Source organism: Triturus cristatus, chromosome 3_2 (assembly GCF_964204655.1).
Source record: "Triturus cristatus chromosome 3_2, aTriCri1.1, whole genome shotgun sequence".
In the NCBI taxonomy this organism is placed as follows: domain Eukaryota; kingdom Metazoa; phylum Chordata; class Amphibia; order Caudata; family Salamandridae; genus Triturus; species Triturus cristatus.
The window spans coordinates 772,965,187-772,992,070 of record NC_140584.1 but is presented as its reverse complement, the minus strand read 5'-3'; the positions used below and the strand labels follow the sequence as shown (position 1 = coordinate 772,992,070).

Here is a 26,884-nt window from a genome sequence, read left to right as displayed (position 1 = left end):
ACACCACCACGTCCACCACCACATCTACCACCACCACGTCCACCACCACATCCACCTCGTCCACCCACACCACCACCACGTCCACCACCACATCCACCACCACCACATCCACCACCACCACCACATCCACCACCACCACCACATCCACCACCACCACCATGTCCACCACCACCACCATGTCCACCACCACCACGTCCACCACCACCACGTCCACCACATCCACCACCACCATGTCCACCACCATGTCCACCACCATGTCCACCACCATGTCCACCACCATGTCCACCACATCCACGTCCACCACCACCTCGTCCACCACCACCTCATCCACCACCACCATGTCCACCACCACCTCGTCCTCCACTACCACCACGTCCTCCACTACCACCACGTCCTCCACTACCACCACGTCCTCCACTACCACCACGTCCTCCACTACCACCACCATGTCCACCACCACCACCACCATGCCCACCACCACCATGCCCACCACCACCACACTGTCCACCACCACCATGTCCACCACCACCACCACACTGTCCACCACCACCACACTGTCCACCACCACCACACTGTTCACCACCACCACGTCCATCACCACCATGTCTACCATCACTACCATGTCCACCACCAACATGTCTACCATCACTACCATGTCCACCACCATGTCCACCACGTCCTCCACCACGTCCCCCCACCACCACGTCCTCCACCACGTCCTCCCCACCACCACGTCCACCACTTCCCCCCCACCACCACATCCACCATGTCCACCACCACCACGATGTCCACTACCATGTACACCACCACCATGTCCACCACCACCATGTCCACCACCATGTCCACCACCACCATGTCCACCGCTACCACGTCCACCACTACGTCCACCACCACCACGTCCACCACCCCCACGTCCAGCACCACCACGTCCACCACCACGCCCACCACCATATCCACCACCACCACGTCCACCACCACACTGTCCACCACCACATCCACCACCACCATGTCCTCCACAACCACACCGTCCACCACATCCACATCCACCACCACATCCATCACCACGTCCACCACCACCACCTTCTCCACATCACCACCACGTCCACCACTACGTCCACCATGTCTACCACCACTACGTCCACCACCACCATGTTCTCCACCACGTCCACCACCACCATGTCCAACACCACCACCATGTCCCCCACCACCATGTCCTTCACCACCACCACGTCCTTCACCACCACCACCCTGTCCACCACCATGTCCACCACCACTACCATGTCCACCACCACATCCTCCACCAACACACCACGTCCACCACCACAACGTCCACCACCACAACATCCACCACATCCACCACCACAATGTCCACCACATCCACCACCACCATGTCCACCACCACCTCGTCCACCCCACCACGTCCACCACCATGTCCACCACCATGTCCACCACCATGTCCACCACCATGTCCACCACCATGTCCACCACCATGTCCACGTCCTCCACCACCACCACGTCCACCACCACCACGTCATCCACCACCACCACGTCATCCACCACCACCACATCATCCACCACGTCATCCACCACCACGTCATCCACCACCACGTCATCCACCACGTCATCCACCACCACGTCATCCACCACCACGTCATCCACCACCACGTCATCCACCACAACGTCATCCACCACAACGTCATCCACCACAACGTCATCCACCACAACGTCATCCACCACAACGTCCACCGCACCACCACGTCCACCACCATGTCCACCATGTCCACCACATCCACCATAATGTCCACCACGTCCACCACCACCATGTCCACCACCACCATCACCATGTCCACCATCACCACGTCCACCATCACCACAACCACGTCCACCACTACCACATCCACCACCATGTCCACCACGTGCACCACCACCACGTCCACCACGTGCACCACCACCACGTCCACCATCACCACGTCCACCATCACCACAACCACGTCCACCACTACCACATCCACCACCATGTCCACCACGTCCACCACGTCCACCATCACCACGTCCACCATCACCACGTCCACCATCACCATAACCACGTCCACCACTACCACATCCACCACCATGTCCACCACGTCCACCACCACCACGTCCACCACCACCACGTCCACCACCACCACCACCATGTCCACCACCACCATGTCCACCACCACGTCCACTACATCCACCATCATGTCCACCACGTCCTCCACCACGTCCTCCACCACCACGTCCACCACCACCACCACATCCACCATGTCCACCACCACCACGTCCTCCACTACCACGTCCTCCACTGCCAACACGTCCACCACCGCGTGCTCCACCACCATGTCCACCACCACCATGTCCATCATCGCATCCACCACTGTCCTCCACGTCCACCACCACAATGTCCACCACATCCACCACCACCTTGTCCACCCCACCACATCCACCACCACCACGTCCAACACCACATCCACCACCACTCCGTCCAACACCACCACATCTACCACCACATCCACCACGTCCACTACTACCACGTCCACCACCATGTCCACCACCACCACCACATCCACCACCACCTCCACTTCCACCACCACGTCCACCACCACGTCCACCACCAAGTCCACCACCACCATATCCACCAGTACCACGTCCACCACGTCAACCACCACGTCCACCACCACCACGTCAACCATGACCACTTCCACGGCCACCACCACATCCTCCACCACTACGTTAACCACCACGTCCACCACACCACCACCATGTCCACCACCTCCACCACCATGTCCACCACCACCGCCACATCCACCACATCCTCCACCTCCACCTGTGACAGTTAAAGTGTCACTGGAGGGAAGGGGTAATAGGAGTGTCAACCCCGGCTGTACATGGGACATTTAAGGATGCATTGGATGCGAAAAGATGGGAATAGGGGCTAGAAGTATTACACCAGAACAAGATACATTTTGAAGAGGCGCAATGTCACAGGGGCTCCTGTAAAAGCACTTGCAGCTCTCTACCTCACAGTGGCATACCTGCACGAGCCACTCACTCAAAACAAGCATTGGCATAACCAATAGGTCTTGCCTTTGGGACCTTATAAGTGTTTAGCCATGCAACATTTGATGTTGTTGCACCAAGGCTATTGTGCTGCATAACTAAACACTTGTTAGGTCCCAAAGGCGAGATCTATTGGCTATGCCAATGCTTGTTTACTGTTTTCGTCTTCCTATCCCCCTTTTTTCTGAGTGCTTTCTCCTGCTTGTCTTTTTTTTTTTACTTCTTACTCCTTCCTCTTCCCCGTTCTTCTGAGTGCTTTCTCCTGCTTTTCCTTAGTTTTTCCTTATTCACCCCCCCCCCCCCCCCCCCCCCCCCCCGGCCACCGTTATTCTGAGTGTTTCTTTCCAGAGTTTCCCTCGTTTTGCACTGCTTCTCCCTGTTTTCCTGTTTCCTCATTTGTCAGTGCTGCCCAATTTTCGCACCAATCCCTGCGCACCACCTCCCGGCGCGCCCTCCCTCCTCCCTGGACCTACTGAATGGAGGCCACAGTGCGATTCCCATTGAGCAGGCCCCAGGCTGAGCTGTTCCTTGCTGCTGCACGGCTCATCTTCCTCCCTGTGCTTTCTCCTGCTTTTCCCTAGTTTTGTACTGCTTTCTCCTGCCTTTCCTCAGTTTTTCTGAGTGCTTTCTCTTTGCTTTTGCCTAGTTTGTAACTGCTTTCTCCACCCTGTTTTATGAGTGATTTCTCTGTCTTATGCCTTGTTTTTACTGCTTTCTTCTTCCTCTCCCTGTTTTCCTGAGTACTTTCTACTGCTTTTGCCTCACTTTTACTGCTTTTGCCTCACTTTTACTGCTTTTGCCTCACTTTTACTGCTTTATCCATCCAGTCCCCGAGTTTTCTGAGTGCTTTCTCCTGCTTTTGCCTGGTTTCCACTGCTTTCTCTGCAAAGCAGCTAGCAACTCCAGCACCTTGAGATCACGGCTGATTTGCTGCTCTTTATAAATCCGGATTGATTGAATGATAGCAAACTTCCATACTGGACAAGGTTGTTAACAGTGGTTTGGATGCCTCCTCCTCAGTGCACATTGCACGAAAGAACTTTAATGACGTTGTGGCATGTGGATTTCTCCAGGCAGGCAATGGTACACACCTGTGACGCACTCTTGGCACGCAATGCAGTGGCGTTGGAACTTTCTGATCTTTGGTGGCGCTGCCAACTTAGCATGAGAAGTTATCCATACTTATAACTGGAAGGCTCATGAAGAGGTCCTTCAGGACCAAGCTCAGAACATACTTGCACATAAAAAGAGGCACGAGTTGGCACAGATAGAAGGACTCAAGCACCAGCTGCAAAACCTGGAAGTGACTCACCGGGGTCATCCCACCCCACAGACTCTTTTGACAATTATGTTGCTCTGGATGGAGTACCTAAAATTAACCCAGGAAGAGGTAAGGTGGAGTCAGCTAGCCACCCATCATCGTCTTTACGACACTGGTGGGAAGACGAGTAAACTGCTGACGTGGCTCAGCAGGAGAGAGGAGGCGGCGCGCTGGGTGGGGGCCATCACAGCATCCATGGGGAGGCCTTCATAACTGACACCCAAATAGTGGGGGAATTTACCTGTTACGGTGCAGAGTTTTACGGGGCTCGTTCACTCATGGGTGCAGCTCAGATATGGGATTTTCAGGCCACTGACACAACTCTGTATCTTTCTGTAGAAGAACGCACAGATCTTGAGGGATATATAGACCTCTCTGAGGTCCAGGCAGCCATTGTGAGGCTCAAACCTGGGAAAACCCTTGGGCCCAATGGTCTCCTGCCTGAGTTTTCAAAAGATAGACTGACATTCTGGTTCCCCATCTGCTGAACCTGTTTAGAGAGTCAGGACACCATGGGGAGCTGCCACCAGACTTATAGTGCGCGACTTTAACCTCAGTTTATAAAGAGGGCTAACCTCGGAACAACTGCGACAAATACCAACCAATTTCCTCCCGCCCAATCTTCAGGGACATTAAAGGCATCAGCCGGTATAATGAACAGACATAGATCATCACGACAAAAACGCCAAACCCAGAAACCCACACACCCGAATTCCCAATCGGCACAGGGGCGCATAGAAGTTTGTACTGATGGGACATTGCATAAGGCAGCTGCTCAACCGACAACGCTGGCCTCCCACCTAGACAGGCATAGCTGCCATGCATATTCCTCAGAGAGCACAGACTATGGCAAAATGTAACTCCTTACTGCCAACCACAATGGGTTTGTGTGGTGCACAGGCCCTGTATGGGGACTGTTACAAGATAATGCTAATACTGTATGGAGGTCCTAGGACACGAACAATTGTGATCTAGCAGCTTTGGGACTGGGGTGGGGGTGGCGCCTCCAAAAACTATGCCCTCTACTAATGGATCCTCATTCCGATATTTGTTACAGGGAGATTCTTGTGGAGGGTATTGATGGAGATTGTATGACACTATCTTTTGCAAATGTTATTTCAGAGTTCACAGCTTTCTAAGTCAACACACAAGGGTAGTATGCCTATGTCTGTATAGTGGGTTCGAGAGTAGTCCTTGTTTTTTTGCTTCTTATAGCCTCCTGTACTAGTCGTGGTGAGCTATCCCCTAGCACGGCAGAGTAATCTTTACATGTTTTTGGTTCTAGTATTGTTGTAAGAATAAAACGAGGAATAGAGCGGGACCAGCAAGACTTTGTCGCATGTCGAAAAATGGGAGGGGTTGGTGGTACTGCCCAGAGGGTGGGGGAGTTAAGGGTTAATACGGTTATCAGTTTGATACAGTACATTACGGGAAAGGGACACACAGGTGAATGGTAACAGACTTTGAGCGGTGGAGATGTGCTATACATCACCTAGACACCGCTCAGCCCCAATACAACCTAGGAACGTCATGGATAGCACACTTTAATAATAACATGGAATGTTAGAAGCCTTGCGCAGCCTGAGAAACGACAGAGAATATATGCATACCAGAAAAAATACCATATAGCAATAGCCTTCCTCCAGGAGACTTATGTTTGGGGAGAGTGTCCCTGGCACTACGCAAAAGATGGAGGGGTCAGCTGTATGCAACATCGTACACGGGTTTTGCCGGAGGTACACTAATCTGGGTATTCCCGGGAGTCATTTCCTGCCATACTAGCCATGTGGTTCATCCTGATGGCCATTATGTGATACTTTTGGGTACACTAGAAGGCCGCAAACTCGGTATAATCTCAGTTTATGCCCCGAACTTAGATCACTCGCAGTTGTTTACCGACCGAAGTACAGCTGCAACCTCGCTTCTAACTAATGATATTATACTGGCTGGTGATGGTCGGAGCGGTGAAACTTTTCAGACACTCACCCCCAGTCACAGATCTGGGTTGAATCCATTATCATTCTTTAGCTCACTTCACCACCTCAGCTCAGACCCAGCTATATGCAAATCAGTCTTAACCCTGTGCCTTATGAGAACAGTCCAGCCCAAACTGCCAAGCCAGGTCTTCCCTGAAACGGAAACAAGCATCATGGGACCAGTTTCTGGGTAACACCCTTCATCAGCCAGGCTAGCTTGAATCCTTTGGCAAAGTGAGCAAGGGACCCACGTCTGGGCATACCCTGCCAACTTAGAGCAAACAAAGCAAACACAAGGAGATGATGGATGGAGCGCTTAAACTTTTCAGACACCCACCCCAAGTCACAGATCTTATCCTTGGAAGCCTATTAGTCTCTGTTGCCAACATTAGCTCCAGTGCGGGAAAATTAATCGTACATGAAGCTCAGAAGCAATCCACAGTAGGTAACATAAAGGAAAATGGATGTTTATGCCATCGGGCTTTGGATAAAGTGGCTAGTCTTTGAAATGCCTAGTTGGCGATGTTTGTCATGTATTTCTATATTCTTCCATTTAGACATTGAATCAGAATCTTGAAAAGCTCACCTCATTGATACAAGAGGTATAGGAATGCCTCCAAGCCTTTTTTGTTGCAGAATGAAGTTGTGCTGAGACAGTTTCATTGCCTTCTTCCTTTGCTTTCCCCAATCAGGAAACCAAATTCACCCTGGGTTTGGAACATATTCGTCAGTGCAGAGGCTGAAAAGCCTTTTTGTTCCACTACTACCACTTATGTTCAGCTGGTAACATAGAACATTGATTTCTTTTGTACGTTTTACACCAGTCTGTACTAGTTTGAGCTTTCACCTCTATTAGCAAATGTGTCTTGCCACTTTGTATCCAAACTTCTTTCCTGAGACTGGAGCAACCCTCCAAAAAAGAGATGATAGGTGGTTAATTGTACCAGAAACGTGTAAAGAGCATTCAGTTGTCTAAACAATTATAACTACAGGAGAAAAGAGCATAGAAAAGAGGCAGCTGATGGTGCCATTGCCCGTTCAATTGTGTGCTTTATCTTTGAGAGTTACGTAATTGAGGAATCTTTTACTTTTGTTTGTATTCCTGGTTGTTGATAAAACATTGATTTAGCTCCAACATGCTGCTTTTTTTGACACGTGGAAAAGAGGATAGCAGTTGGAGTGAGAAGGGATGTGGTAAAAAAATGTAAGCTGGGCTACAGGGCTTGATAATTATTCGGTTACTTACCGGTAATCTTTTTTACACCGAGTTATAGTCTTCCTCGTCACAGTCCTTCTCAGTGAGCACTCAATGTTCCATAGACAGAATTCACCCAGGAAGTAAAACAAAAACTTCCCCACCCAATTTTGCCTCACAGAAAGTTCCTGATATGTGACCTGTATAGGGGGGCTGAGCCTAAAGATAATCCTGAAATATCAAAGCGAATACAATCTCATCGCAATTCTTTCCCATTCTCCCAAGGGCAGGAGGGTGTTATTCAGGACTGTGATGAGGAAGAATATGACTCGGAGTAATGCAGATTACTGGTAAGTAACCAAGTCCTTCCCTTCCTCCTCCGTCTTCCTCATCTCAGTCCTTAGCAGTGAGCGCTTACCAAAGCCTCAGAGAAAAAACTTGTCAACACAGTTGCAGATGCATACATTTATTGAAAAAATAACCGCTGTAAATAACCACACGATTAGTGAGTAGCGGATAGAACTGCTGAACTAAAATCTGAACTAATCACCTCTCCCATTCTTAACCTGAAATGGAGAATAAACGTATGCAGCGAGACCCATGTGGCTGCAGCACAGATGTCCTTTAATTATTCCCCTCCTGAAGGCTACTCAGGAAGATGCCATTCCTCGGGTCGATCTACCCTCAACTGCCTAGGAAAGACACACCCCATATTTTTTTATCTGACTAAGAAAATAGCCATCCGTTTTCAACAAGAAAGAGTGAAAGTAGTTGGACAATAACCCTTATAAGCCACACCAAAAGTGCTATAAAGAAAATTAACCTTGCAAAACTGTGCAGTTATCACAAGATAAATGAGAAGGCTCTAGTCAAATCCAGGGACAGACGAAGGATCTCCTCGGGTGATGGTGAAGGAAAGAAGGCTGAAAGGACAATACCTTGAGACTCCTGAAAAGCCGAGGAAACCTTGGGCAAAAAGGAAGAATCAGGCCGAATAATGACCGTGACCAGGAAAAATCTGAGATACGGTGGATTGGCACAGTAACGCAATTATCTCTCCCACACAACTACCAGAGGTAATTACAACAAGAAAAAAAATGTTGAGAGTTAAAAAGACCAAAGAAACTAACAGAGGCTCAAAAGGTCCCTCTGTAAGGCATGAATCACCAAGGGCAAATAAAAAGCTACTAAGCAAACAAGAAGCCAGAGTTTTAAACTCCAGAAGAGAGGAACCACTACATTCCTTGACAGCTGCCCACTGGCTACGTAATGAGAATACGTACATCCCTAAAAGAAACCCATCTCTAAGGAACTCGAACACTTGACCTCCTTCAGAAGTGACAGTAGACAAAACTCTGGAGGCACATCAGGAAGAGAAATTCTTCCAATGTCTCATAAATCCGCAGGATGCTAGCCTTCCTTGAGTTCTAAATAGAAAGGGGTAGAAACCTGGGAGTAGGAGAGTTCGATGGCAACATCCAAGGGGGAGCAATGGCAAAGTGATGAAGTAAAGGATACCATGGCTGTGGAGACCTATTTGGAACCACCAAAAGCACTTCCACTCTCTCCCTTTTGATGTTTGCCCAGACCTTGCAGATCAGGGCAAAGGGGGGGAAATGCGAAAAGCAGACCTTGAGGCCAGGGGATATTCATTACATCCACCCACCATACCCCCGGACATGGGAGAAGGGAGCAGAAATGGGGCAGAAGGACATTGAGGGCACAGGCAAAGAGGTTCAGCGATAGGGCCCCAAATCGAGCCACAATCCTCCTGAAACACCCGAGGAGAGAGAGACACATCAAGACCAAGGAGGGGAGTTGGCGGCTCAGCTGATTCACATACATTCTCTCCTTCCCCGTAAGATAAATCACTGATAGTGTCAACAGATTGTCCTCTGCGCACACACACCTATCTGATCTGCTAATAAGGAGAGGAGAGCGGGTGCCCTCCCTCCCCCAACCCCAAATGGTTCTAATAGGCACAGGCCACCTGGTTGTCTGTCCTGATTTTAAGAGGTTTTCCCCGTAAAAGAGGTACAAAGGTCATGAAGACAGCTGCCAGTTCCTTCCAATTTGAGGTAATTTTTAATGTTCCTATAATGTTACACCCCAGACCCAAGGACTGGCATCTGTGGTCAAGATCAAGAAGGTGGGAAGTTCCAAAGGAACCCCATTGCTTAGATTTGAAGATTGCAGCAACCACTGGAGTTTCTCAACCAGAGGGGCTTACACTAGAACCAATGTCTTGTATGTCTACGAGGCCAAACTCCAATGAACCAGGAGATGAACCCGATGAAGGAGGTGTCTGTGAGCCCAAGGAACCAGAAACAGCGATGCCATGTCTCCTTGGACTCTGTCATCCTCTTGCTAGAACTGCTGAACCTTGGAGCAGAAGACGGGACGTAAGCCTATGTTATTGGCGAGGAGGTAGAAACACCTTCCCTACCTTCGTGTTGAATAGAGCCCCAATGAAGGCAAGCTCTTGAGCCTGGAGAAGATGAGATTTGCTTAAGTTGAGGATGAAACCATTATCTTCCAAATATGATCTCGCCATCTGAACAGCTTCCAGGCCCTTAAGGAAAGATGAGGCAGAAATAAGCCAGTTATCTAAGTAGGGGAAAATGTAAAACTCCTGAAGAATGAAGAATCCCCACCAAGGGTGCTAAAGCCTTAGTAAAGACTCTGGGGGCAGATGCCATACTAAAAGGTCGGATACAGAACTGAAAATGTTGTCCCAATGCATAGAACCGTAAGACTTTCTGTGAGCAAGGATAGATAGGATTGTGAAAATAAGCATTCAAAAGGTCTAAGGAAGCCAAGAAGGAGCCAGGAGAAATATGAAGCAAAACCTTCAGCAGTCTCCCCATTTTGAATAGTTGATGAGGAATTAGTGTTTGACTGTCTTGAGATTGAGCACCGGATGAAAATCCCCTGTGCTCCTCTGGACCAGGAACATCAGAGAGTAGCAGCATTGATCCCTTTCTTCCTCCGGGTTTGGAATTATGGCCTCTTTCTGAAGATCATCGGAAATGCCTCTTTGAAGACCATGAAGCTTTTGAGAATTTCAAGGAGTGGGAGTTGTGACAAAAACTCCAGTGGAAGGGACAAAATATCTTTCTTTTACTAGTTAGATAACCGCTGTGTTGGTAATATTCTTTTCTCCGATGCAGAAGATTCTTTTAAATCTTCTCCCCATTCCCAGATAGTCATGCTTTTGAGGTGTAGATAGTGGCTGTTGGGATGTAGGTAGTTTTCCGGGACTGATAGCTGGCGGTAGTGCCAGGGCCTCGTCCCCTACCACGAAAGGGCGATGGTTTGGATTTTGCCAGGATTAACCAAATACCCTTTTGTATGGAAATTCTCTCACTCTGAAAGGAGGCTTTAGTGACGTCAGAAGTTCACGATCTTGAACTTCTTTAAAAGTTCCTCTAGCTGGGGACCAAAGAGCTTAGATCCATTAAAAGGTAAGTACCCGAGGAAAGATTTCTGTGCATTATGCACCCTCCAAGAACGCATCCACAATGGAACTAGACACTGTAGCAGCAGCTTATAGGGAATCAAAAGTGATGTCGGAGATGAAACAAACTTGTTGTTCCATGACCAAGAGTCTAGCATTAACATCATCCCCTTGCAGCTGTTCTTCTGGCAAAGTGTGGAATCATGGAGTAGCGATTGCACTGCATATGTGGCATAGGCCTCTACTCAAATAGCGAAGTTGGAAGCTGAATATTTCCTCTTTGCAGTGCTGTTCACCTTCTTATCAATTGGATCACTGGGGGGCTTATCCTCCAAAACAATGACCCAGTAGATGCCTAACCAGCCATTAAGGAGTCTAATAATGGTAGGAAGTGTGAGAAGTTGGCCTGATGTATGATGTCACTAGTTCTAGTGTACACCTTATATCAGTCCAAACAACCCTTATGGTGATTGGTTGTAAAGTCAACCTTATAGACCAGATATCCTAGTGGTAGCATGGACAAGAGCAGTCTTAGGCTAAACTCTGAATGGCATGTGAAGCCAGCTGTGATACCATATATAATCCCTTGAATACCAAATGAAAGGACACCACAACAGATATATATATAAAATAAAGTGTATTTATTCTAGTCAAACCCTCAGCACTCTTTGAGATTCGAGGTAAGTACAACACAGTCTTATTTAAGCATACATTAAGTCACACAGGTAAGTAATACAGTTAGGCCCTAGGGGCCACGCAAACCATATACTAAAGAAGTGGTATAAGGACCATTGTCACGGAAATAGAATAGGCCTAGGCCTAGGGAATCGCTGGGGCTACACCACACTACCAACAGTTAGGAAGTGGGAGGCTCACGGGATTCAGGTGCAGAGTGGAAACACTCACGCGTAATGCATATAATCGATAGAAATAGTACAGTTTAGAATTAAGCAGTTTTAGGACACTTCTGGAGTAACTAGAAAGTCGAGACTCGGAAACTAGACCCTAGGATAGTCAATACCCTTGTGAGCACCGGAGTACCAAAGTTACCTAGCCCACGGGCTGCGGGTGCATAGGTGTGAACTTGCGTCGGGTTTCGTTGTGGACTTCTATGGATGCCTGAAGGAAAGTTGCTGACAGGCAGTCAGTGAAGAGTGTCCGGTGGATCCCAAGGCTGGGATCAAGAAGGAAGGATACCTGCAAGCAGAAGGGACAGAGTCTGGGTCACTAGCCAGTGACCACGTGGAACCAGGAAGGAACCAGGCGATGTCGTGAAGATTGCAGGTGAAGAGGGGAAGCTTGTGGCAGCAGCCACGGCTACCAGGAGACGTCGAGGACGACCAGGACCAGGAGGCGAGCTGTCCCACAAAGGCTCTTGCTGTCGGCGGCGTCGAAGTCGAACTAGGACTCACCAAGCCTTGGCAAGCGGAACCCACGAAGAATGGAGGACTTGCTTCTGGTGCAGACCAGGAAGGTCTGGGGTGCTTCTCTTTTGCAGAGGAGCAGGAGCCAGTCTGGAGGAGCCAAACCAGCAGTGAAGATTCAAAGGTGTGTCGTCGCAAAGGCCGCTAGCCAACGGGCAAGCAACCGGACAGACGCGGCAAGCAGGAAAATGCAGAAGGGCCCCACGCAGGACTTCGGTGCAGATGGTGCTTGGGGTTGGGGCTTCTCAATCCCCGGTGCACAACTTCGAGGGTGCCTCAGAAGCTGCGCTGGAAGATACTCGCCACTTTTCCCAGGTAGCCGGTCCCACGTCTCTCTTCGCCTCCACGGATGTCAGCTCGGCTGTGGATGTGGACCAGGGTCGGAGAAGTCTGGAAGTCAAGGCTCTGGTCGGGCTCTGCAGTCGGTCCCTCGTAGAACTTCAGCAAAGCAAAGGGTAAGTCTCTTGATGGTGCCTGTTTGCACAGGGTGGCCACTCCTTGGCCACAAGGGAGATTCTTCAGTCTTCTTCTTTCGTCGAATGTCGAAGGTCCAGAGTTTCTGTTCAAGTTGCAGGTTCAGGATAATCTAATCTCCTGGGGCCCAGCTACCACACTTATACTAATCTGGGGGGCTGGGTTGCCTGCTAGGTCACGCCTTATGGGTGGGACCTGGGAGGGGGGTGGTTACACCCCCTTCCCTTTGTCCAGTTTCGCGCCAGGACTGGGGCTGGAGTGCCCCAGCACCGGTTTGAACTGGACTATGCATGGGACACCTTGTGTGCCCCAGGTATGTCTCATTCCTTTCAGCCCTCCCTGCCCCAATACACTAAAGTCTGTCTGGGGAGGTGCTAGCACCTCCCCAAGCAGGAAACCTATTGTCCAAGCCTCCATTGCCGGGATCACTCCCAGCAGCAGTAGGTCAGACTCGTGTCTGTGGCAGCAGCATCCATTTTGTGATGCTGAGGCTTTGGTTAGAGTTAAACAGCAAAGTAGGATTTTAACATGTCTCTCCCTCTAGAAGGGAGGAATAATATCCTCATTACCAGAAATGGTATGGGGGTATTATTCCAAAGTGTTAGACACCTTACACGACATGTTTTGATAAAGCCAAACCATAGTTACCATAACCGTTTAAGATTATAAGGTACTTTAAGAGTATATGGTAGGCTATATCATAGAACAGCTATAAGGACATGGTTCCAAAAGCTGCAGACAGGCTCAGCTCATGCTAGAGCACCATCTCACATGTTACCAAGCACTCTGCCTCCAGGATTGTTAAGGCCTGCCATAGGAGTGGCTGATAGGTACACATGTGTCTATTTTAAGGGTAGATATAGGTATACTATATCTAAGCAAGGGGTGATTACACGACCTTGCCCCAGCTGAGTGATCAGCCAGTTGTGTCTGATTGGAAGGCCAGACCAGGGGTGGCATAATACATGCTGCAGCCCCTGGGAGGCCTAGGGTACACCTATGCCCTGGGTACCTAGGGTACACTGTACAGGGTCCAATAAGGTGATCCTTACCAATTGTGTATGTACCTAGGGTACATGGAGTCCATTTTAAAGAGAGAGCAGACAGCCTGAGACCCTGAATGGCAGGATCTCAGGCCAACTAAGTCGAAAAACCAGCTAGACACTAGGCAAAAAGTTGGGGGTAACCATAGTCGAATATCCACCTTCCTACAGGAAGCTCCTCCTAGATGTTCAAGAGGAGACCCTTTTTCACCAAGAATATTGTGAAACCGTATTTTTTCACTTCGGCTATTTCTCTGTACAAGAGCCCACAAACCGCTTTATGGATTGGCAGAGCATCGGGCTCCGTCTCACGGTACTGGGAAGAAATCTTCCTCTTCGGGCTGGGACCATGCTCAGAAAAAACATGCCTTACATGAGTTAAAACCGCTTTTAACTCTGTCTATTTAATAAATGTGCCCCTATGTTCGTCATCATCTGAGACATCTGAGTCAGGCAGGTGAGAGACTAGGTATCTTTAGAGCAGGCAGGCCCTCCCTGGCCGTAAAGGAAGCTTCTACTGCTTTATTAATCATGTCCTGAAGAACCTTCTGCTCCACTCCAGTAGGTTGCCTAGAGATGGATGCAGCAAACTCCTCCCCAGAACCTGAGTCTGACATGTGCTGCCTCTTAGTTGCTCGACTCTCTTCCATGAAGCCTGTTCAAGTGTCAAAGAGCGAACCAGCTAAAAGAGGGAGCCATTCCCTCTTCATCTGTTGCCTAGCAACAAGGAAGCGCTGCCAAAATACACAAAATATCGCAACCATTATTAAATGGACCACGGTACATTACAAAAGCCGGCCACCGCTCAAGTGCTGTGCGCGAGAAAGCAGAAGTACTTGAAACCAGCTGCCTCTTCCTCTGCTCTGCGCAAGAAGGCAGTCTAAAAGGCAGTCTAAAATGAGAGAAACCTGCTGCCCCCCTCTGTGGCAGCAAAGACCTCATGTAAGCAGGATGCAACTGCCTACCACTCCCTCGGCGCAGAAGGCAATTAACAGCAGCAGCCTCCCTGCTCAGCAGGGATCGCTGCATAACACAAAACCACTAAAGCATACAGAGAAAGTGAGAACAAAACACACAAAAAATAATACAAAAACAGACTTACTTCAACTGGGTAAACGTGATCCGTACACACATAAGAAAACAGGCTTATGTTCAGACTTAGCCCACCTTTATAGGTCACATGACAGGAATTTCCTGTGAGGCCATATTGGGAGGGGAAGTTTTCATTTGAATTCTTGTGTGAATTCTGTCCATTGAACACAGTGTGCTCCCTGGTAAGGACTGTGACAAGGAAGACGGAGGAGGACGGTAATACACAGTACAAGTGATGCATGTAGTCATCCTTGATCTGTCTGCCAAGATATATGTCCAGCAGAATATAATCTGTAAAATGGCCATTTAGACTACTGCACACTCCGCTACACATTATTCATTGGATACCATTCTAAATCTGACGATAGCTAGACCTTTTGATATTACTAAAATGAAATATACATTTATGTGTTATACTTATAGGGGCTTTCAGCCAGCCCTCCTCATCCGTTGGTCTGTTGTTGTGTCCTACACATTTTTCATCCTCTGAATACAGCATGGGACAGTGGTCAGTCCACTTCAGCCTTTTGCTATTTTCTCTGTAAGTGGTGGCAAGAAGGACATCCAAACACAAAGTAGTTGCTTTCAGTGACAGGAACTACTATGGCAATGTGTGACTAAAATTATATATTGTACATCTAGACAGTTTTATTTATTATTTGTTTTTATATTTGAGATGAGCTATAGCTCCCAATGTGATACAAAAACCATGACTAAACAAAATTGGTGTTGACAACTCGAAAAAGCTGGAACCCAACAACAGACCTATTGGATTTGTCAGTGCTTGTTTATTTTATGTTCAAATTACTTGTTCCAAATCTGTTACTCCCAACTTTCTACTCTTTCAGTCATACAGCCCAAACACCAGCACTTGTTACATTGTTGACACTTTCACATGGGCAGGTGAATGGGGCTCTTGGAAGGCTTCTCTGCGGGTGTGGGGATGGTATTGGAAAGATTATGTAACTCTGCCGCCAACTGTTCTTTAAGTGCTATGCCTGCTTTTTGTATCCTCTAATTAATCTAAACATCCATTGTGGCTAGATGATGGATTGGGGTAGAGGATTAATATTCTTAAAAAATAATCTTTAGAATTTTTTTTATTGCGAGAGTCAATAAGGGAAAGACAGCCGTGAAAGTTTCTTTTCAATGTGTGTTTGTTTTGTTCTGAGAACCCTGTTGTGTCTCACTCAATATTTAATGCCATAGCTGACAATAATTATGCATAAATTCTACAAAGTTGATGTGTAAAATGTTAGTTATCCAAGCATACGAATAAAAGTGTTTTGGTATGTTATAGCGCAAGCTCATTGTGCTTGCTTGCATGGGAAGTAGTCTACACCAGATTGGCAAATTACAGTAATCTGTGCACACTCACTCTACCCCTTGCCTCTGCAGAATTCCTGATTTCTGATGATGCCGGACAGCAGATGATTTCAATCAGTGATGCTTTCATTAAAGGTAATGAAACCGTATTTAATTAATTCTTTGGCCAGAAGTTGCAAAATGGCAGATAAGCTTTTCCTAGTACTTTACAAAAAGCACTGCACTGATCTCATCTCTATCTTACTTAAATGTGTCTCTCTGGCTTTAAGACAAATTCAATTGCTTGTTTGGTATATGGGAGTGGATAAGCTCCAACATCTGTAATTTTCAAAAGTAAACATTTCGCTTTTTATTTCAATTCTTTCAACATTATCAATAAAGGCATTACATTAAGACGGTACACCACCTTGTGACATATTCCTACAATACTGACCATGTAGGTACTGTATCTGGTTGCTTGACCTAAGTGTTTGGAGTCACCGAAAGTCTTAGACAATGTATATTTAGAGACATAACGAGTTCTTTCTACCTGGGGTTTACACAGCCTTTTTTGTCTAGATCTCTTCTCAGATAAGGCAATCTTTTGTTGTAGGTCTCTTGAGCTGCAGACTTAGAACTACATGTGAAATGAGAAAGAACAGTTTTTCGGTGATTTATACAGATCTATGTCACATTCCTACGTTACAGAATCTCTGTTTAACCGAAGAGTGGAGGAGAAATCAAAAGACATGGCATTCACTCCTCTTGGATGGCATACCTCCAGTCTGGAGCTGCTGAGGGAAGAAAATGGAGAGAAGCAAGCCATGGAGAGGTTACTGTAAGTGAACCGAAACCACTGTTTCTCTTGACTCTATGTAAGATCTTGGTAGGGTGACCATTCACTGTAACTCTGGGCAAATGCTAGACTGCAGGGTGACTATTCACTGTAACTCTGGGCAAATGCTAGACTGTTCAATGCTTTAATTTTAGATGCCCTTGCAGTCTTGGGATTTTTAACTCTTGTTCTCTGGGAGAAGAATGAAGACCACAGGGTACCGGTTCGTGGCCAGGGTTCCTGAATTCCAACACAGGAGATAGATGTTGTTACCCTAACTGTACTCCAAACTAACAAGGTCTGCCTGCTCTTGTCCACACTGTAATACACCGTCATCAAAAGCTTGCCTGCCACATCTTAGTAGTTCATGTCTGCATATTGACTTATTCTGTTTTAGATGTATCCTTGAATAGTGTTAAATTTCTAAGTTTGTTCAGATAAAGCACATCTGCCATGAAATATGGAAATCAGTCCTGTCTTGTTGGAGAAGATTTTGATATCACTGAGCAGTTACTAAAGTATTAAACACCACTCGAGGAAAACGGCTGTATAGAAAGACACTTTTAATTATAGCTGTTTAAATGTAGCTGAAATAATTGCACTGTCCACAAATACAGTGGACTTAAAAAATGAATCAATAAGGAAATTTAGGGAAAATATATAAATACTTTTTTTCTTTAAATAAATTTGTATTGGTATGTTACAAACATCAAACAAACAAGCACTATACAGTGTTACATTGTGGTATCAGTCACCAAACAATACCCCAAACCTCATTGTAGGAAAATGTGTTCACATACTCAAATTGCAGAATCCCATAATGTGTGGGGAACAGATGTTACATGGCAATCAACAAAACAAAAGTACTATTTATGATGTTAAAGTCCTAGTATCTTGGCACATCAGAGAGTGTTATATGCATCCTTAAGCCAAAGAACAGCTTTGCAGCCAGCAAGGATGCCGCTATAGAGGCAAAAGTGTTCTGCATTTCCCGGGGTGCAGCCTGGTCTGTAGTCTTCGCCAAATAGGCCTTTAGAGGTTCCCAGATATCTTTAGGTCTAGAACTCGGAGCTGCAATCTTGCATGAATCTCGTTTAGAGTATAACATTGTGTGAGTTCTTTTATCCAGTCCTGTGTGTATGGGACATTGACACTGCCCCAGTACATCGCGATCCTTCTTTTTGGTAGTAATAGAGGAATCACTGTGTATCTGTGCGCCCCCTTTCAGTAATGATTTTACAAAGCCCAAAAGGGCTATGAGCAGAGTGAGATCGAAAAGTACCTCGATCATACCTGCTGAATCGGAGTTTTTGTGGAACTCCGCGTTCCCAGCAGAGCGCGGAGATGGCAAACCTCCTTAAACTCCGCCGGCAGAGCGGGGTTTGACACCCACCCTTAATTTAGGGTGACCCTCAACTTCGACAAGAGCCGTCTGTAGAGGAGTTTGAGAAAACTGTTCAGAACAAAAGGTTTTAACTGGGAGATATGAAAATCTGGGTGAATCTTGTAGGAGAAGGGTAATTTCAAGCGTACTGTCACAGGGTTTATCCATAAATTACCTAAAAATCAGTGACCTCACTTAGATCGACCACACTGGGCAATCAAGAATTGTGAAGATAAGCTTAGAGAAACAGACCAGATCATTACAATATTGGAGAAAAAAAGAGTGGCTGTAGGAGGCTGGCTTAGTATATGGTGCACACTTGTTTAAGTGAAGCAACTTGCACTAATCCAGACAACCCTTATAGTGTTTTTGAGGGGTCTTAGACAACCGTAGAAAGCTAAGTGGTACCTGTGGAGATCAGCCTTCAGGCTTAGTCAATAAGGAGTGTTAAGCAGCTTGTTTTACCAGATCTAATCATATAATGTAGATGAAATGAAAAAGAACCACACAGTGTATTTATAAAAATGTCTAATATTGTTATACAAATGTTAAGGGGGAAGTGCACACCTATTCTACCTATATGCAAATTTGGAGGTATTAGTTAAACAAGGTGCTACAGTGTTATGCTTGCTGTCTATTCAAGCATATGGAAATACACAAAGAGAAAATGACCAGCCAGTAGGTTGGTGTACACTGTGCACAATGCTATGGGCTCCTAGAGAACCCTTTTTGATGTTAAAGCTTTTTTTTAAAAACCGTAATAATAGTCTAGTAAATCAATGGGATATGTGTATTGATATTTGTATTTTTATATCCAATTACACATATAATGCATTTAAACCAACTGAAGGAATATATGTACACAAGCCACAATACAATGTTTGGCTAAATAAACAAATCAACAAGTAAATGCAAGACAATTGTTACTTGTGAACAATATACATGGACATTTTTGAAAAAGCCCGATGCATTGCGGGAATGACACGTCCCTTCCTCAGGGGCAACCTGTAAGTAAAAATATCTGCATTGCAATCCAATTTATTCAGGGGTATTTATATATTGTTATACAACACTCACTAACACATTGGTACTACCCCGAGATATCAACACAAACACACACAATACTTCATTTAGAAACAGGTAAGTAAGCACAATACACAGGGGTCTCCAGGGGAAGACAAAACTATATACTAAGAAAATGGAATGCGAACTGCGATCAAAGTTGTGACTTGATCCAGGAGAGGTTGAAAAGCTGGGGACACAAGGCACCACCCAAGGTAAGTAACCAGTAACCTCATGGAAGCTGTGTGCATAACACAGATGCATGCTCTATACTAGTCAACAGGAAAGTCGCGGTTGCAGTTTTAAAGAAGGACCCCTCCCAGTGGACCCTGAAGAAACCCAGTGAAAGACAGAAGGTTGGAGAGTCACCCCACGTGTGGATACCCCAGGAACCATACCACCTTCGCCAGGGAAGCCTGGTACATAAGTGCGAAGTGACAGAAAAGATGCAGCTGGCGAAGACTGTGCAAGAGTCCAGTTGAATTCAAAGGTGGATTCTTGAAGAGAAGAATCTGCAAGCAGAGGGGACAGAGTGTATGCCACTCAGAGGTGACCAGGAGGCACGGAAGAGCAATGACCACCAATGATGGAAGATGCAGGAGGGATGAAAGTGACCTTGTCGCTGCAGCTGTGAGGTCCAGGTGACGCTGTGGAAGACCAGGAGCCGTTCACAAGCTGTCACACGTTGAAAGTTCAGAACCAGGGGGTTGGTGTCTGGCAGGCGCACCAACAAGCCTTGGCAGTAGCATCAGAGGTGGAAAACAATGAAGGAGCAACATTGGAACCAGCAAGGTCCAAGGTACTCACCAAGTGCAGGAGAGTCAGAGCAAGCTGCAAGCAACAGGGGAGCCCACTGAAGCAAGAGAAGACCCTCAAGAGGACCCCCAGGCCAAAGGCACAGGAGTCGCAAGAGTACCTCGAGCAGCTCCACACGGATGAAGGCCCATGGTGCAGAGGGTGCGGTGAGGACTAAGATCTTGGCAGGAAGAGATGCTGGAGCTTCTTGCAGCCCAAAGATCTCTGTAGTGCGGAGCCAACAAGCCTTGGCAATGGTGCACAGGGGTACGGTCCCAGCAGTTCCGAGAAGGGATACTGGCCGCAAAACTGGAGGGAGGACAGGTCAGGCCTCGAGGGAGTTGCAGAACCACCACCTGTATTGCTGGGCCTTTCGAAGTCTGCGTGATGTCGGGAGCAGCAGACCTGTCAGCTTCGTTACAGTGCCTGCAGATGCAGGGGTGCGATTCCTTCACTCCAAGGGAGATTACTTCGGATATCCTTGATGCCCAGAGGTATGTTGAAGATCCTGGATGAAGCACAGACAACGAAGACGACTTGCAGAACAGCGAGACCAGGGGCAGCAGGAGTCTTCCTTGGTGCAATCTCAGTTCCAGGCAAAGCCCAGCGAACTCTTAAGTATCCAGATGGTTGAAGAGTGATGTGGTTTCAGGCTTAAGTCTTGTCCCACAACGGATTGGAAGACCCATCCACAGGTAAGCCCTTTTATACCCTAAGAAAGGGGTTAGGACGACTCGGGGTCCCTCCCAGATGAGGGGCTCGACAGAGGGCAGGATACTCCAATATCCTTTGTCCAGTTTTGTGCCAGAGCTGGAGCCAAGGGCTCCCACAACTGGTTCTTACCACAGTATGCAAGAAGGACACCAAATGTGCCCTTCAAAGTTGCGTGGCAGGTGCCCAGCCCAATACACTTCCCGTCTGTGGAGGTGGTCACACTTCTCTGCGACAGGAAAACTATTGTTCTACTTTCCCCTGCTCGAACTTGTCTCAGCAGCAGGAGGGCAGAATCGTACATGGGATCACACTTCCAACTCTGGAATCAGTGTTTGAGTACAATTCCAACATCTTTGATACCAAACATGTCCGGGTTCGGTGCAGCCACTATATAGTTAGACATCTTGTAATAACTGATGTCCACTATATGTATTAAATTGGCTGTCCATACTTGCAAAGCCTGGAGAATCGACTTTGGGGTTTGTTGGAATGTCCTGCTCATGCAGGGGCACCCTCACACTTATAACCAAGCACCCTGTCTTCAGGAATAAAGGCAGCCCTGTAGTCAGTTTGAGTGGTCTCTCATGGGTGGCAAAATACATGCTGCAGTCCATGGGAGACCACTTGTGTACCTATGCTCTGGGTACCTTAGTACCATACACAAGGGACTTACAGGGGTACCCTAAAAGCCAACTGTGGAGGTACCAAAGTACTTACCATAGCAAATTTAGGGAGGAAGCACAGTGGCTGGGGACCTGATTAGCAGGATCCCAGCCAGACTAGTCACAAAAACAGAGTGACACCAGCAAAAAGTGAGAGTAACCATGAAAGCAGATCCTACAATGGCTATCTGTAGTCTCTTTTATGCGTGCTTGGGGTGCATGCATATTCTTTGAGATGAAATCCTGGATTTGGCTAACTGCTGGAAAAGGTGAGAAGCATCAGGCATCTGTACTGGGGTAACAAAGGTTACCTGAGTAGCAATATGTACACTATTATTGCAGACGACTCCGCATAAAGATGCCCGGTTATTGCAAGTGGACTTAAAAAAACACCCTAAGTATTGCTTTAGTGTTTGTTTAGTCCTTTCTGTTAGCCCATTATTTTGAGGGTCAAATCCTGAGAATAAGGCCAGGAAGATCCCTAGAATGGAGCACAAGGCTTTCCAAAATGTGAAATTTAAACATGTCCCCCTGTTTTACATGATATTCACTAGAACTCCATGCAGACAAAAGATATCTCTAACAAAACACTGTTATTTTCTTAGCACTAGGTAGACCCAGCATTGAGGAAAAATAGGCTATTTTAGAAAATGAGTTTAGCATTACCATGATGGTTGAACATCCTTCAGATCATGGTAAGTCTACAATAAACTAAGCATCTATGGTGTTCCAAAGTCTGGGAGACAACTGCAATGGTTGCTAATGTCTTCCGATCTTCGATGGACTAGACATAACATACTACTGAATGTCCATTCACATCTTTTATTGAGAAACTAGATCCAAAGTGTTGATTACTTAGTGTTCAGCATAACATGTTTTCATGGCATAATTGCAGAACAGTCTGTTGAAATGTGGAGTCATAAGCAAAGATGTCTTGACAAATAGCAGTCCTCTCTTAATTGAAAAGTATAATGTCTTACTGATTGTCCCAGTTACCCTCTACAGATCCTTCATTGGACACAGTGGCAGTTCCTGCTGTAGGGTCAGCTGAATGCTGTAACCTTATAGCGAATTTCTTCTCTGACAAGGTGGTGACAATCTACTCCACCTTTCCTGAGTCTGCCGGGGTCGACCAGGATCTTCAGGATGTGTCAGGACTTGTAGGTGAGGATGAGGGACTAGATAGTTTTGTTATCCCCCCCCCCTGAAATCCTGAAAAAAATCTGCCTGTGTGTTAAGTCAGGCTCCCCTAAAGATCCGGCCTCCCCGAGAAGGCTTAGGGGGGGTGCTTAGAAACCTTGGAGCCCTTTATCAGACATCTCTTAGAGGTCTCATTTAGGACCAATACAGTCCCTAGTTGTTGGAAAGAGGCAGTGGTACTTCCCCTTCCTAAAAAACCTCAGTTAGGCCTGGAGCGATTAGATCATTTGCGACCTATCTCTCTTTTACCCTACTTTGCTAAGATCGCAGAGAAAGTGGTAAATGAGCAACTAACAGCACACATCGGGAAATGTCACTTCCTTCACCCCACTCAATCGGGTTTCCGTAAATGTCACTCGACAGAATCGGCCCTTCTTTTAGCAACAGAGACCATTCGGGAATATGTGGATGCGGGTCAAACGGCTGCCCTGATCCTGTTGGATCTCAGTGCGGCCTTTGACACGGTAGCTCACCGCACTCTAGTTTGCCGTTTAAAGAAGGGAGGTGTGTCTGGTAGGGCCTTAGATTGGCTTATATAATTTCTGGCAAATCGTAGCTTCCAGGTGAGGCAGGGTGAGTTCTACTCTAGGGTCATGGGATTGCAGCAGGGGGTTCCTCAGGGCGTTCCTCAGGGCTCAATTTTGAGCCCGACTTTGTTTAATCTTTATGTGGCTCCCTTAGCAGAGATCGCTGAGGGTTTTGGGATCAGAGTATTTTTCATATGCCGACGACACCCAGTTGGTGGTGTCCTTGACCCAGGAACAGCAGTCGGCAGCTCCCAAACTGGTGGCGTGCCTGCAAGAATTAGCCTCTTGGATGGACAAAAACTGTCTGAAACTTAATGGTGACAAGACAGAGGTGCTGGTGGTGGGAAGAGCTCCATCCGTGTGGTCCTCTGTGTGGTGGCCACAGAATTTGGGCCCCACCCCTGTGCCATGCGCCCAAGCTAAAAACCTAGGGGTTTGGTTGGACTCTCACCTGTCCTTTGAATATCACACCAGACGGGTCGCAGGAGCCTGCTTCGGAATCCTTAAAGACTCCGGAAAACCTTGGATATATTACCTATTGCAGCTAGGAAGACCCTAGTCCACGCTCTCGTGACATCTCGTCTCGATTATGGGAATGTCTTATATCTGGGCGTTACTGGAAGGTGTATACAGAGACTCCAATGCATACAGAACGCTGCAGCCCGCTTGATCCTGATGCGTCCGAGGAGAACTGCCTCTAAACCGGCTCTTGCTTCTCTTCACTGGTTACCCATTCGGGAACGAGTCTGGTTTAAGGCGTTGTGTGTGTGTCACCGCATTATTCAGGGGACTTCGCCTGCTTACTTGCTGAACCTCCTTACCCCTTATGCCCCAACTTGCCGCTTGAGGGGAGGGGATTGGTCTGCGTCCTGGCTGTAAAGAGAGCCAGGATGGGTGGTCGCTCCTTCCATTTTTTGGCGGCCCAACTCTGGAACAAACTTCCAGAGAGCCTTCGGTTGGAACCCTCTGAGGACATGTTTAGGAAGAAACTGAAGACTCATCTATTCCCGCCTGGGTAGGTCTTTGGGATCACCAGAGCGACTTGCACCGTAGCGCGGGGACACACTGTATAGTGTAGCCAGGCGCTTTATAAATCCGATAAATGAAATGAGATCCGTTGTTGAGCATGATGGTCTTCTTCTAGGAGCATAGTTGTTACATATGTGATGAGTTCAGAAGTAATTATTGGTTGAATTTGGAAGTCCTCCTCTTCTGTTTACCGTCTAAATAATGCATCTGGTAACGTTTGAATTCCTGGTATTTTGGTTATAGTTAACTCATATTGGGGATAATAAAAGGGCCACCGGGCCTCTGGACTGTTTCTAAACTGAACTGAACATGAGGCCAATAAAGTCTTATAATCTGAAAGGTGTGTCAAGTTCCAAGTAGTAAATGCTTCCATTCAGCATTGGCTTATTTCATTGTTAAATGTTCCCTCTTGAGCATAGTGTTTTACTCAAATGATTGAAGTGTAAGGAATTATTTTTAAAAAAAACGGATATTCACAGTGGTCATCTTGGACTTAAAGCAGGATTGCTCCAATAGCAACTTCAGAAGCATCTGTTATAAACCAGTAATGTCTTGGCTGTATCAGTATGATATAATACAGGGGCACCGGTAAAGGCTGTCTTAAGTGCCTTGAACACCTTTTTATCTGAGTATCCCAGCAAAATTCCTTTTGAAGTTGTTCCTTCTTTAAGATTTCAGTTATATCACTTGTGTAGGCTGTATAATGTTTCATGATTCACCAGTAACCTTTGGGTAAAAAGCTTTGGGTTTCCTTACTGTTTGAAAGAGACAGCAAATCCAGGCAGGCTGAAACCTTTCCTGAATCCATAGATCGCTTCAAAGTGAGGCTGTTCTGGATTGCTGGTTAATTGATTGCATCTAATCGGCTTAATACCTCCTTGTCATGTTTGATGACATGATAGCATTCTAGAAAATACCAGAATATTGTCAAGATAAATCTCAGCAAAGATGTACGATATATTAGACAAAATGCTGTCCATAAACATCTGGAAAATTTAAGGAGCATTTCTGAGTCGGAAGGGCACAATACTCAAAATTTCCAAAAGGGGTTTGGAACGCTGTCTTGCACTCATCACCACATCGTTTGTGGAGTAGATGATAAGCACCCTTCAGACCTAATTTGGTAAAGACTTGTGATTCTCTGACTACTTCCAGAATATCCTAGAGTTAAGAAAGGTTGAATGGTCCATAACAGTGATGTAGTTGCGCCCCCTATAATCGATACACGGTCGTAATGTGCTTGAATATTTGGGTACAGAGACAGCGAAGCTGCAGCTGGAAAAGTTGAACGAACAATCAGACCATTTTCTAGACGCTTATTTAAATATTGTCCTAGGACCTTCTTTTCTGTTTCAGAGAGCAAGTACATGCCTTCTAAGGGAACCTCAGTTCCATATTTTGGGTTGCTGGCAAAATCACAGCAGCATTGAGGTTGTGGGAAATTAGTCCTAGCCTTAGCAAAGAAGTTGGTAAATTCTTAGTACTTTCCAGGCATTAAAACTCAGTGAGGCCATAATGGGTAATGATTATCAGGCTCTGACAGAACTTCTTCAATTGCTGGCTCATTCGGCTACAGACCATTCTTGTTGCTGCCATTAAAGAAATTTGAGGTACGTTGGGCAGATGGACTGTCACTGGAAAAAGAAAAGAGATGATGTCCATCCCCCGGACTAAACTGTGAGGACAGTGATTGTTTATAATTACGTCCACTCTTGGTGTACAATCTGAGATAGGATCTGACGTTAAGGAAGTTCAGTCGACATTGTGAACTTAACTCTTCCGTCTACTTTGACTGCTCTGGAATTCCACTCTTCTTGGCACAACTTTGATCAAAAACAATTCCTGTTACCCCATAATCAATTGATGCCACTAAAGAAATTTGAGATCCATTGTGCAGATGTAACGTCACTAAAAGAAGAAATAGATAATGTCAATCCTCACTGCTGAACTGTGAGGATATCATTGAGGAAGATTCTTAGTTCCCAAGTCCTCCTTTCTTGCTTGTCTAATTGAGCGCTTGCAAATGAAATGACAGTCCTCACCACAATAAAGGCACAAGCCTTTCAGTTGTCTACATCTTTCACTTTCTGTTAATGACCCTCTTATCGCCCCAATTTGCATAGGCTCGTCTGTTGACGTTTAAGTCTTGTGTTCACTAAGGCTGAGACTGTCTGGGCACATGAAGGCAAGGATTCAAACTCGTCTCCTTTTTCCGTCTTCTTTCATTTAGCTGGTACTCTGTATTAAAGACAGTTTAAGTTGCCTTGTTTAGAGTTGTAGGTCGTAGAACATGGACCAACTCTTCCTTTGC

General features: G+C 46.7%; 1 protein-coding gene across 3 annotated transcripts in view; it reads left to right on the top strand.

Annotated features, from left to right (window-relative positions):
* Positions 1-26,884, top strand: part of PIKFYVE (phosphoinositide kinase, FYVE-type zinc finger containing) — a 2,037,960-nt gene that overhangs the window by 595,817 nt on the left and 1,415,259 nt on the right. For all 3 annotated transcript variants that reach the window (XM_085648834.1, XM_085648836.1, XM_085648835.1), the window contains 2 exons: positions 16,459-16,521; positions 17,074-17,203. In XM_085648834.1, the coding sequence (XP_085504960.1) occupies positions 16,459-16,521; positions 17,074-17,203 (193 nt within the window). The remainder of the gene's footprint in view (positions 1-16,458; positions 16,522-17,073; positions 17,204-26,884) is intronic.